The sequence below is a fragment of the Budorcas taxicolor genome, chromosome 11 (genome assembly GCF_023091745.1).
Source record: "Budorcas taxicolor isolate Tak-1 chromosome 11, Takin1.1, whole genome shotgun sequence".
NCBI lineage: Eukaryota > Metazoa > Chordata > Mammalia > Artiodactyla > Bovidae > Budorcas > Budorcas taxicolor.
Genome location: NC_068920.1, coordinates 51,276,481 through 51,290,244, shown reverse-complemented (window position 1 = coordinate 51,290,244; position 13,764 = coordinate 51,276,481). Strand labels below are relative to the sequence as shown.

Here is a 13,764-nt window from a genome sequence, read left to right as displayed (position 1 = left end):
TCCGTGTGCCCACGATGTGCACGCGCCCACTGAAGACGGTGCACAGCCCCTGCCTCGTCTCACGAAGAACTGGAAAGCTCAGGAAGGGGCAGTGACTTGTCTAAGGCCACACAGGAGTAGGGGGTGACCCTGAGACCAGAGCCCTCCTGGGACACCCAGCAGCTCCTGAAGAAGGAGCCTCGGGACAGAAGGGAAGGAAGCCACGAGCTCACAGTGTCCCGGGGCTGCAGGGAAATGGGGGCTGGGGCTTGCTTTGATGACACCCCTGAGAAGCCCAGAGTAGAGGGCTGGGAGTACTGGGACCTCAGATAGGAAAACAGGCTCAACCTCAGTAGTCAGCAAGGAGGTCAAGAGGGCTTTCTGGAAGTCAAGGCCCAAACTGGGTGGGGGTAGGGAAGAGTCAACACCTCTGCCGCCTGCTCGTTAACAAAGGGGGAAAAGTCAGAAAGGACCCCTAAACATGGGAGCCCGGGAGGACGGAACCCAGCGTGCTCCCAGTGCGGAGGCTCAGAGAAAGGGAGGAGGAAGAAACAAGGGCAGGAAATGAACTCAAATACAGTGGGGTTCAGACCAGGCTGAGAGGTTCATTCGTCAAAAGGCTCAGAGGTAACACAACCAAAGAGGCCAAACAAGCTGAGGAAACAGGTGCTGCGTGTGAGGCTACGCTGTAGGCTCAGGTCTGGGCCCAAGGACACAGGCAGAGTGGAAGCCAGAGGCCAAGCCGGTGATACCCGGACCCCCGCGTGGTGAGGACAGAAAAGAGAGAGGTGGATGAGGCACACGGAGACCCAAATCACGGGGGTCTCCTCTGCCGAACCACCTGCACACGGGGATGGAGCTGAGGCTCAGAGTCGCACACAGCCACCCAAAGGCAGGGCCAGGACTGGAACCGGATGCTCCACATCCCACTCTGCTGAATAATCCCCTCCATGCTCAGTGCGCCCCGCCGGAGAGCCAGAAGGGAAGTGCTGTTAACTTTCCTGTTGAATGAGGTGGAAACTGAGGCCCAGAGCCCTTAAGTGACTGTTCAAGGTGGCCCCCCACCCTACCGCACCATCTGGGGAAGATGGCATGAAGAAGGCCAAAGCCACGAAGGGGCTGCAACTAGCAAAGGGAAACGTTAGACCCAGAAGAAATCTTCAAACGTTCCACAGAAAAGGCCAGTGAAAGAAAAAGTTGCTTCCTGTCAAGGGACAGGGAGGCCTGGCATGCTGCAGTCCATGGGGTCACAAAGAGTCGGACACGACTGAGCGACTGAACTGAACTGTCCAAGAGGGAAGGAGTGCAAAGTCAGAGCGAAAAGGGCTTGGTGTCTACCATCTCCTTCCTCCTGCCAATCCCATCAAGGTTAGAGGCGAACTCGGAAGGGAGCATGTCCCCGTCATGATAAGGTCAGGGTAAACACATCAGAGATGAGTCAGAGAGAGAGGAGAGGTGCCTTGGTGACACCCAAACCACAGGACTCACAAGATCAAGAGGTGCCAGCCTCACACCAAAGGCCAGAGGGCAGAGAAATTAAAGCGGACAGGCGAAGTCCCCACGGCGGGCCAGGCAGCTCAGGGTTCATCCTCATAGCAGGACAGAGACTGGCGTGGCCATCACAGAGCAGTCACACTGGCGCCAGCACCTTGCCAATCTCCCAGGAGGCCAGGAGACACAGCTGGCCCATGGGAGGCCACATGGCTCAGAGCAGGGCGCCTAAGCCAAGTCCACTTAATTTCCACCCACAGTATGGTGATGGGCAGAAGACACAATTGGTCTCAGGTTTGGGGCAACCTCCTGGTTGATAAGCTAGAATGGTGGGAACTGGCTCCGAAGAAGGGCCCACCCCCCTCCCACATCCTTGGAAAATGCACGATCAGCGGGCAGGGAACGCTGGGCCCCAGCTGCAGCTCCCTGGGCGGCGAGGTGAGTTCTACCCCCAGGAAGATGCTACCAGCCATCATATACACCAACCCAAAAAGCCAGTGGCAGGACCCCTCCCTGCCTCCGGCTCCCCCCAACCTCGGCTAATCTCAACCACATTTTACCTAACTGAGGGTGAGAAGGTCACATGCTCCAGGCTCTGTCTCCATGCAATTGGCCCCAATCATCCCTGAACCAAAAGACCAAGCCCGAAGTGCCCCCATAATGAGCCTTCACTTACAAGAAGGGTGCCTGGAGACAGAGGCCTCGGACTAAGGGCACCCAGCCTGCCGGCTGTCAGAGCCAACCCTGCAGGTGAGCTGACATGCCGCTCCTGTTACAGACGAGAGACGGAGGCGCAGAAGGGCAGTGACCCTCCTGAGAGCACAGGGCTGCTCATCTCTTCATCCTACACACATCTGCGGAGGCCCCGCCGTGTGCGAGGGAGGGCAAGGGGCAAGAAGGGAGGGGTCCTACCCTTCCCCGGCCTCAAGGGGCCCAGCCAAGTAGAAGAAGAGGGGAAATTTAGCAGGCACTGGGGCAGGGGTGACTGGGGTTCCCAGGAGGCCAACCCCAGGGGAAGATCACAGGCCTGCATGGGTCAACAAGTCTGCAGGGAGCCTTGGCTCAGAGCCGCCGCGATGGGCAGAGAAGACTCCCCAGGGCCCTAAGGAATTTGGACATGGCAAGTAGACACACCAACTCCAAGGGCCAAAAAAATTGTTAAAGGCAAGGTTGGCCTGAAAGAAACCGCTCAGCTCCGCCTAGCGTGGGCCCCCATTCCACAGCCACTAGGACCAGGCCAGGCCCCTCACTGGGGTCCCATCTGCCTGTCCCTCCTCCTCCAGGCCCCTGCTCACGCTGTTCCCCCACCTGGCACGCCCCCTCCTTCCTCCCCACTTATCCAAGCGTGCCCCTCCTGCAGGCCCTGCTGGGCAGGGCCCCCTGCGGCCCTGGAATTTATCTCTTCACCACACACGCATCATCACATCCCTTCATTCACTTATTCAACCAGAGTCTCCCCGGCCCCTCCTGCAGGAGGGCAGGGTGCCAGGTCTGACGGGGCACTGTTCTTCCCACGCCCGCTGGGAGCCGGCAGGGCCCACAGCCTCGCTCCTCTCCTCACACGGGGGCTGAGTACCCAGCGGATGTGAAATAGATCCGTGAAGTCCAGGCCAGCGGGGAGACTCGAGCAGGGTCTGGAAGGCTGAGTCTTCCTATTCCTGTCCTCTGGGGCAGGCAGGACGCCACGATGAAGCATCCCAAGGCAGGCGCTGCAGTGGGAAGGATTTCTGTCCTCGGTGGGTCAGGATAGGGTTGGAGGTAGCTGGAGCGCAGAGGGGAGGAGAGGGTCCCCAGGGCAGCCTAACCCCAGAAGCCTGTGTTCTGTCAGCCTCAATCTGCCTTTCTGTGGACTGTGAGAGCAACCTTTCAGGCCTGGATAGGAAGAAGGGCTTATGAAGGGAGTAGTTGGCTGAATTTCGTGATCAATCACCCATCCCACCAACATTTACTGACTGAATGCTGTGCCACGGACTGTGCTAGAGGCTGGGGAGGCACCAGAAAACAAAACAGGCAAGAAAAAAGCTCTGCTGTCACGGACCATAAACAACCAAAAGTGTACTTGTTAAGTGCTATAAAGAAAAACAGAGGACTTCGCTGGTGGTCCAGTGGTGGCGAGTCTGGCTTGCAACGCAGGGGACGTGGGTTCAATCCCTGGTCAGGGAACCAGGATCCCACATGCTGCAGGGCAACTAAGCCCGTAAGCCAAAACCAGAGTCCATGCTTCGCAACTAAAGATCTCCCATGACACAGTGAAGATCCTGTGTGCCGGGACTAAGACCCAACACAGGCAAATAAAGAAAGAAAGAAAGAAGACAAAGAATGAGTCTTTAAGCACAAAACAAAAGCAGGGCAGGAAAGAGGGAATAGAGAGTTTTGAGCTGGGGACACGCTGGGACACAGAGAGGTGCCTCTGAAGCGCGCACAGCTGAGAAGGCAGCCAAATGCCCTGAGGAGGAGGCCACCTAGACCGCCGGGGACAGAGCTTTCCGGGCCAAGGGAGCAGTCAGTGCAAAGGCCCTGAGGTTAGCTTGTGCCTGGAGTGTCAGAGCGGCCGCGAGGAGGCTGCTGTGGCTGCAGCAGAGACTGGAAGCAGAGCGGAAGGAGACAAGCTCTGGGGTGGGGGGTGGCGTGGTGGGCAGCAGAAAGGGGAGCAGGCAACGTCCAGTGGCCTCCCCTTTGGGGGTTCTGGGTCCTGGGGGTGCCCTGGAGCAAACCTCCTCTCTGCTCTCCCAGAAGAATGAGCAGCACCAGGTCCCCCACCCCCAGGCAGCACAGCTCTTTCCAGGTAGCCGAGCTCTTCCCTTAGCCCCTCAGAGCCTCCGTTTACAGCCCGAGAAGCTGAGTCTAGAGATGTCGCAGAGCCAGAGGGAAGAGGTGCCCCAGCCTTGGGACTCCAGCTGCCAGCCCTGCCAGCCAGCCGCGCGGACAGGGGCCATCTAAATGCAGGTCCGACGCTCCGCCCGGGGAGCTGGAGCTGGAGGTCAGAGCAGCAACAGCTTGACGCACCCGCGTCTCTGGAATACCAATGGGGGACGCGGGGACACGGCAGGGAGCCGAGGCTTTAGAATTTTCCACCGTGCGAGGGACAAGGCATCCTCCTAAGGCCCCCACACCTCCTCCTGCCACACTCAGGAAGGCCATCTCCTTCCCACCGTAGGAGCACAGGCCTAGATGTGCCCAGGGAGCTGGAATCACTCGCCGGAGTACCAGACCCCCAGGGGACACCACAGAGAGGCCCCTGCCGAGAGCTGACCTGTGTCCTCTCAGTCCCACGCACCAGAGACAGGGAGGCCAAGCTGGCTTCATTCCCCTCCTGCTACCAGCCAGCTGTGTAGCCTCAGTAGAGTTACTTAACCTCTCTGAGCCTCAGCATGGCCCTCCATATAATGGAGTTGTTCTGAAAGATAAATGAGTTATGAAGCCCATAAAACAGGGTCTGGCTCACGGGGGTGCTTTGTACATGTTACCTACTAACCACCCCTTCACCTGTCACCCACACAGAAGTCCTGGGCTCTGACACTCAACTTCCCTGTGACCTTAGACAGGCTCCTCGACTTTCCTGAGCCTCAGTTGTCCTCATCTGTGAAATGGAGCACCAGTACAAGTAAACAGGCTCACACAGGCCCCTGCAGATACAGAAAAGCTGTGGGGGCACAGAGGTTCACACTCCAGAGCCCTGCCCCTGGGAGCACCAGGGACAGAGGTGGGAGGCATTGAGGGCGGGGCCCCACACCATCCTCTCTAGCCTGCATCCCCCTCCAGGGTGATTCACACGGTCTCTGCATACCTCATCCCAGGACTGGTTGTTGCCACTCAACTCACCCTTGGGCAGCCTCCACATGGCAGAGAGGGGGGAGCCCTGCAGCCAGAAGGCAGCGCCCCGCACACAGAGGGGGCACGCACCCACACCTCACACCGGCCCTGCTCTCAGGGCAGGCCCTCCGGGCACAAGCCCAGAGATCACCTAGTGTACCACACACACACACACACACACACACACACACACACACACACACACACGTCCTGCCCTGGCTGCCTCTGGGGCTCGCTCTGCGGTCCTCTCGCCACCAGACCAGCTCTCCTTCAAGAACCAGGCTGGCCTGGGCTCCCGTGATCTTGTCCCTCGTCCTGTCCCTGGACATGGCCTGCAGCCCCGCACAGGGCCCAGCGCGGCCCCCTCAGGCCTTCCAACACTCCCAGGCCTCCCCCGGAATGCCCAGCACCAGGGAGGACCCCTAATGATAACTCTCTGATGTGAGCTCCCGAGTGCCCACCTCCATGGGCCAGGAGCACATTTAATTCTGATAACAACCAGTTTTATCCCATTTTTCAGATGAGGAAATCAAAACCAAGAGCTGCTGAGCGCCTTTCCGAGAATCGCGTGGCCAGTGAGTGGCCTCGTCGGAGCCCAGGTCTGCCTGTTATGGCCGCTCTCCTATCCACACGCTGCTACCGCCGTGTTGGGGAGGCAGAGAGCCTGGGGTGGGAACACCAGCTCTGACAGTCTGGCTTCCAGTTGCTCCAGCCCCTTGCTGTATGAGCCTAGGCAAGCACCTCACCCCTCTGAGCCTTGGCGTCCTCACCTATGAAAGAGGACAAAACACCAGGCCCGCGAGGTTGTCACCAGGATTCGTGCAATGAGCGTGCCTGCCAAAGGGCAGGCTTCAGTCTAGGGCCCTGGCTGGCTCAGGGCAGAGTCCACGCGACACAGTGGCGGGGGCAGGAGGGCACTTTGATGGAGACCAGGAAGTATGGCATCGGGGCTTTCTCCAAGGCCTCTGCCAAAAGCCCCATCAGGGCTGCGTGCTCAGGAGCACCCCACCCAGAGGGCAGAGCTGGCTCCAAACCCAGCTCCTCCACATTCTGGTTATGTGGTCTTGGCAAAGCCACCTACCGTCTCTGGCCTCAGTTTCCTCACCTATGAAATGGGCATAAGTATGCTCCCTGCAGGAGCAGAGCCCAGCACACGGTCGGCGCCCAGAGATTGCTGGCCCAGCTGTCACCAGACCAGCACCCTCAGCCCGCCCCACCACCCCACTCTCTGGCGCACCTCTGAGCAACTCAAAGATGATTTATACTTCAGAGGACAAATCAATACAATATATGGACAGAGATATCTCTAATCTCTCACAGGGATTAGGCTACAAGGTACAGCAGCCCCTTTCTGCTGGCCGCTCAATTCTGATTTCAATTTGGGCTGCTGAAGCGCGGCTTTTTCTCCCCTTTTCTTTTCACTCTCTAAAGACAGCTCTCCAAATCAAATTTCATTTGGCAGGCAGGGCAGGGAGACCCACGGGGGCTGCAGGGGTCTGTGGACACTGGAGGTCCAGCCTGGTGGGAAGCCAGACCTCTGGTGACGGGATGGAGCGCATGGGGCGGGGGGCACTGTGAAGGTGCAGCTGTGGCCCTGAGCTCTTATCTTTCTAGAAGTCCTTTACAAATCTTAAGCAGACTTTCTATTTTCTAGAAAATACTCAATGCTTGATTAGATGCTCACAGAAACTTCAGACAATAGCCTTAGCTTCAGCCAAAACCCAATGCCCAGACCTCACCCCAATCCCAAGCCTCACCTACAACAGCATGTGTCCCTCCAGGCCGAAGGTGTGTGTGTGTGTGTGTGTGTGTGTGTGTGTGTGTGTGTGTGTGTGTGCGTGACTGTCACACCCCCATCCCCTGCACAGGGCTGGTCCACACGGGTCTCAGTTTATGTGGCTGGGAAGTGGGCAGAAGGCAGAGTGACAAAAATGCGACACAGGTAAAACCTGTAAGTCCTGAGCCGCTGTTCTGGGTTCACATCCTTCCTCCACCTCTAGCTTGCTCTGTGACCTGTCGCCAGCTATTATGTGGTCTCTGTCTCTCCGTGCCTCAGCTTCCTCCCCTGTGCAATGGGGGTACCTACTTCACCAGGTAGGGCGGATGACTCAGGACACTGGATATAAATGGGGGCTCAGCACATGCAGGGGCATAGAGAGGGCCATGTGAGTCTGGGGTTGTCTTCCCGGTCCCTCTGGACACTAAGAATCTGGACCTCTGTCCCGCCCCCGACCAGCACCTCTGTCTCCAAATCTGACCAAGGCTGCAGCTGAAACAGCCCGTGGGCTTGTTTGGGGAGGATTTAAGCCATCAAGGAGGAGAGGAGCCTGCCGGGGAGGATGGATGGAGATAGTGCAGAGAGGAGCCCAAATCTGAGCAAAGGAGCCAAGGGCTGGTGGGCCCTCAGAGGGAGGGGCTGGGGACTGGGCTCTGATGCTGCCCAGCCTGTCTGCAGGTGGGAGTGGGCTCTGTCCACCCTGGCTTCCTTGCGTGGGGGCCCAGCTGCTGGAGCAGAGGGCACGGGGGCGGGGGGCCCAGAGCCACAGCCATCCATCAGCCCTGCCCCACTTCCACCACCCTGCCGCCCTCCGCCAGGTTACAACCACCCGCGGGCTTCAGCTGTACAATTAAAGGGGCTTATCTGAGATTTATAGCAGGATTATACCTGCAGGGTGTTACCGACGCCCGCCTCTGGACACTCTGCGATCCTTAGGAGAAGCAATTAGAGTCCTGGGGTTATCCGGGTATAAATATATAGACGCCATCCCCAAGGTCGAGGGCTCCACAGCGAGCTATTTAGTGACAGGCCTTGGGAGAGGAGGCGGAGGGGCTCCCTCTGTGGGGAGGGTGTCTACCAGGAGGGGAGGGGACCTCTCCTGCTTTCCTCCATGCCCCACGCACTAGGGGAGCCGTCCCTCTAGCCCACTGCCCTGAGTCAGCCAACCCAGCGGGAGCCCCCAACCCAGGGGCCCATCTGCTGCCCTGGACACACCCCCCACCGCTATCCCACACAACTGCCCTCCCCAGGAGGGCCATCGGAAAGGCCGGCTCAGAGGCCCAAGTGTGGGCCTGCCGGAGTTGACCCTGTCTTAGCCTCTCGTTACTCGCTGATAACTAAAACCTTTATCACTTTAAGGACAGCAATTTGGGAGCGCAGGGAGCTCTGTGCGGGAAGGGGGGCTGGCGGAAAGTGAGGAGGATCCGAGGACACAAGCCACTGTCCCATCCTCCCCCCAGATGCCACCCACTGAGGCCACACGGCCCCACCCACAACCCCTGCCCCTCACCCAAGCAGACGGCTCAGTTGTAAGGAGTCTGAATTCTCAGTCCTGCCAACAAACCCTTGCTCCCAGGATGGCCCTGGCTCCTGAGTCCCTGAGACCCCCGTGAACAAGGCCCCCTCCATGCCCATCTCCTTCCCCTCCTCTCTGCCCAAGAACAGGTTCCCGTGCCCGGAATATGGACGGTTCCTCCATCTGCCTGGCCGTGTCCAGAGGAGTCATTCGTGCCCACCCCCCACCTCCAGGAGCCACCCAGCTGCCCGCCCACGAGGCCACAGGCTCAGGCCCATGAGGGGGGCCCCGGGGCAGGAGGAGAGCCCACGGCAGGTCCTGGGAGCGGTCCCTGCGGGGACAGCCCCACCCCGGCCCTGAGCGGGAGCCCGGGGCAGACTCACCGTCCTCTCGGGACTTCTGCATGAAGGCCTCCACGCCGCTCTCGCCGTAGCTGCCCTCCGAGGCCAGCGTGGACACGTAGTTCCACTTGAGGGCGCGCACGATGTCCACCATGGCCTGGGCCTGGTACGTGTCCGAGGGGACCACGCGGGAGAAGAAGTCATAGCGGCTGTTGTCACTCAGGTCGGGAGCTGTGGAGGCGTAGCTGATCTGGGGGATCTGGGGGGCGAGAGGGGCCGCTGATGGGGGCGGCTGGCACCCCACCCTGCCCAGCCAGTGTCAGCCCCTACACCCCAACCGGCCTCCCACCTGGGGACTGTCCTGGCCCTTCCCGCAGGCACGGCCTCCTCTCAACCCAGGGGAGGCCTCTTGACGTGGGATGAGCAGGTCCCAGCCCCCCTCAACAGAGGAGGAAACCGAGGCTGAGAACTGAGCCAGCTGTTGGTCAGCCCTGCCACAGCTCTCCTCAGGGTCCCGATGCCTACCCCCAACCTCCCGCTCAGCTCTCTGATCCTGCATCTCCCCAGATACTCCCCAACTCCCAGCAGGAGTGAGGATGGCACCAGGGTGAGAAGGGAGTGGCTGATAAGCATCAAGCCCTCCTCCTCCAGAAAGTCTCCCAATTTGCCTCAACCAAGTCCTGGGGCTGGTGGGCCCTCCATCACCCACACATACACACCCCAGAGCCATCGTGGACAGCACACACACACACACACACACACACACACACATCCCGCGGGCGCCTCTGGGGGCCTCAGCTGACAAAGAGCTGGAGATCCCGGCTGGGGAGCAGTCCCGGCTGGGTGAGCATTGGCCCGGGATGCAGCGGGGATGAGGGACCCGAGGGCTCCTTCGGTCCAGCCCCTGCCCCCCAGGAGCCTTCCACATCCTCACAGCTCCCTCTGGGCCCTGGCCCCTTCCTCCTGCCCAGCTCAGAGGGCACAGAGCCCAGAAGGCCAGAGGGAGTGGGGCCTCTCTCCACAGCCTGGGACCCAGAGCCCCTGGGGGCAGGGCCTGCCCGGGGCCACAGCCACTCCCGAAGACTCCGGACCTCATGGTCCTCGCCCAGCTCCCCCCAGTCACAGGGCGCCTTCCTGTCCCCAGGCGTCCCACCTGGCCCCACAGGCAAAGACGGGACCCGGAGGCCCGAAGCCGCCCTTCCTCCGAGGCGGACATCCAGCATCCACAGGGACTGGAAGGGGCTGCGTGCACTCTCTCGAGCCCCCCTCCACCTCTGCTCACTGCCCTGTGCCCTCCTCACAGGGTCCTCGCCTGCCCCCAGCTCCCAGGGCCTGCCAGTGGCCCCCGCTGTCCACCCCCGGCTTGGTCCACACCAGCGTGTACCCTTCCTGTGTCCCTTCTGCCCTGCTCTCAACTGGCCACAGTGACAGGGTGAAAGCGTGGGCATACTGATCTGGGCGGATGTCACGTCCAAGACTGATCCCCGAGAGAATCATTAAGACTCAATCCTGACTGGAAAAACCTCACCGCCAGAACTGTAGTCCGCATGGCAACTGGGGATGGGAAAATATTCCAGAACGGGAGGACTCGGGGAGCCCCCTGCACATGGGTTTGCCCACCTGGCCTCTGCCTAGGGGGGCCCATCCCCAGGGACAGTGGGGGTCCAGCTTCCACGGCAGAACATCCTCAGACTGCCCTGAAACTCCACAGGGCAGCGCTGCCTCCCTGGAGAGCACAGGGGCCGGGGGCAGGGTTGGAGGAGACACGCCACCCTACACGCTCCGCCTTTTTCCCGTGTTGTTGGTCGGCCGCTCAGTTGTATCCAACTCTTTGTGACCCCCGTGCACCGCAGCCCACCAGGCTCCTCTGTCCACAGGATTTTCCAGGCAAGAGTACTGAAATGGGTTGCCATCTCCTACCCCGATTTTCCGTGTGGAACCATGCAAATTCAGCACGTGTTTAGAAAGCAAACCCCACTGGAACGGTCCAGAGCACACGGGTCCCACTGCCTGCCTGAGTCAGCAGAGTCTGAAAACTGGCCCAGTCCTCGCGGCCCTAGAGAACACTTAGCATGAACGCAGCAGCCCCTACAAGGCGGACTCTGGCTGGACACTTGATGATTAATTCAGAAAGCATCGTCATTTTTAAGGTCTGACAATGGCGTTACGGCTGTGGTTGCTCGGTTGGTTTTTAAGAGTCCCTAGCTCTTAGCGCGGTTTCCCGGCCTCAGCACTATTAATGCTCGTGGAGGGAAGTGGGCCGCGATGCTTTGTTGGGGGGCTGCCCCATGCACCGTAGGGTGTCGAGCAGCACCCCTGTCCCCTACCCACTGATGCCAGTAGCTCGCCCTCCCCCAGTAACAACCAGAAATGTCTCGCAACTTTGCCAAATGTCCCCTGGGGGCAGAACTGTCCCCAGTTGGGACCCACTGTTTCAGGGGCATGTACTAAAACACTTAGGGATGACGTGATGTGATGAAGCCTGGGATTTCCTTCGAAAGAACCGAGGCAGGAACGCGTGGAAGGAAAAATGGCGCTGGCTGGGAGCTGGCGCCGGGAGCAGGCGCCGGGAGCTGCCCAGAGACACGGGTGTGACAGAGGTGCACTGCCCTGTTCGCTGTAATTTTGTGTGCGTCTGAAATGGCCACATTTAAAATTTTGGGACAATAAAACAGAACAAAATAAACGTCACCCCCAGGGTCATCGCTCTGGAGAGATGCGCCCTGAATCTGGCGCTGACAGCAGAGACGCAGGGCCAGCACAGCAGGTCCCCGAGAGAGGACGGAGCTTTGTTTGTTCGCCAGCTCACCTCTGCCAGCCCTGATCGCACACCCAGAAACGCACTTGCCTCCTAATTAGAAGCAGCTTGTCTCCTGCTTTTGATGTTTTCTCCCAACACGGGGCCGGGCTGGGCTGGAGTCACCGCGCCTGCCCAGAGGAGGGCCAGAGAGGCTCGCAGGAGGCTCAGCCCTGCTTCCAAACCCCTCCCCTCTCCCCTGGGCTGGGCACTCGGCCTGGGCCAGCACAGCGGGCGGGTGGGCAGGCGGCTATCCAGGTGCCAGGACTCGGAGCCTCCCCCAGGCAGCCCCAGCCCTGTCCCTGCACACACACCGCCTCCCATAAAGGGCGGAGGACCAAGGGTGGGGTCCCCACAGGCTGTGTGTGCCAGCCTGCAGGAGGGCTCAGGGCCCCTGATCTGCCTGTGAGCCTCCTGAGAGCCTGGAATAGGGATCCAGCACTGAGAAGATGGGGTAGAGACAGCATCCAAACCAAGGTCCAGGGGATAAGCATCCTCTTACAGGTGATCCCCTCTGCCAGCTCCTCCTGCCGCCCCTGCAGGCCCCTGCAGACCCTCCTGAAGTTCCCAGGAGGACGGGTTCAAGCAGCAATTTGGGAGCTAAAGTGCTCAGGTTCAAATCCCAGGTGTGGGAAACCTGGGTGCAGGTAACGTCACCTCTCTGGGCCTCAGGTTCCTCAGCTGCAAAATGGAAATAATTCCAATCCCTTTCTCCTGAGGGTGTGAGGGACACATGGGAATTCACAGGAGAAACTCAGGCAGTGCCTGGCGGGCAGTCAGCACTCGAGGGTCAGTGCTGATGAGGGCAGCACTGAACACCTTCTTCGGGACAGCACCCTCTCGGACTGTTTCTCACCCCCGGACTGTCCCCGGGGCCTCCCCCCACCCCTATCTCTCTCTCTCTCTCTCTCTCTCTCTCTCTCTCAGTCACAGAGTTACGGCTGTGCTTAGTGGGGAGACCTCCTGGGGCTGGCTGGCCCTCCAAGCCCTCTCCCTCTTGCCCCCACCCCAGCCTGGAGTCGGGTGGCAAAGGCAAGAAGCACCCCATGGGCAGGGGCCTGTGATAGCTTGGCCCAGTGGGCTTCTGGCGTCTCCTCAGCTCTCATCGCCCTGTAGCCAGTGCATGCAAAAAGTCGCTTCGGTTGCATCCAACTCTTTGCGACCCTGTGGACTGTAGCCCACCAGGCTCCTCTATCCATGGGATTCCCCAGGCAGGCATGCTGGAGTGGATTTCCACGCCCTTCTCCAGGGGATCTTCCTGATGCAGGGATCACAGCTTCTCAAGCCTCGTGCACCCGGAGTCGGGTTCTGTTACCTCCAGCACGACCTGGGGCGCCCTGCCCTGCAGCCCCACTGAGCACATTCCTCTCCTTCACAATGGCCACGCCCACTCCACCACCAGGCTTCCCTCTCCCTGGCCCCCTCCTCCTCTCACCTAACACCCTGCGCACCTACTGTGTGTTGAGCACTGTCCTAGGCACTGGGGACACCACACCCTCCTGTCTCACCCTCCTGGGGCAAGAGTCAGCAAGAAGCCACATTTCAGCAGCAGCTGACAACTACGGCCGTCCTACCCTGGGGCCATTTGTCCACCTGTTTCTCCCTCCTCTCTGCCTGTCTTCCTCTGCCCACAAACCCCATGACCTCATCTCCCCACATCCAAATCTTCCTAGCGCGTCAAGGCCCAGCTTGTGTCACCTCCTCCAGGCAGCCCCCCAGGAGCCCTCATCCGCCAGACAGCCCGCTCAGACCTCCCACAGCACCGAGCCCTGTGGGCACTCGGGCTACTCTGGGGCACCAGGCACAACCTCCCGGGTGTTAGGATGCCTGACCGACAATTCAGCAAGTATTCTGAGGCTCCCCCCATTGTGCTGGGCAAGGTCACTGGGGAGATGCCCAGGGAACTGGGCTCAGCGCACCCTCACACCCAATACTCACTGCATCTGGGGGTCACCCTGCAAGGGGAGGAGGCAGGTGGGACAACCAGGAGTGGCACACAGTGTGTCTACAGCTGGCACCCAGCCGAGTCTCACCTGTATGGAAGTACAGA

General features: G+C 60.1%; 1 protein-coding gene across 1 annotated transcript in view; it reads right to left on the bottom strand.

Annotated features, from left to right (window-relative positions):
* Positions 1 to 13,764, bottom strand: part of GRM4 (glutamate metabotropic receptor 4) — a 102,581-nt gene that overhangs the window by 53,109 nt on the left and 35,708 nt on the right. Inside the window, exon 2 of the mRNA XM_052648845.1 lies at positions 8,960 to 9,176. Coding sequence (XP_052504805.1) covers positions 8,960 to 9,176 — 217 coding nt within the window. The remainder of the gene's footprint in view (positions 1 to 8,959; positions 9,177 to 13,764) is intronic.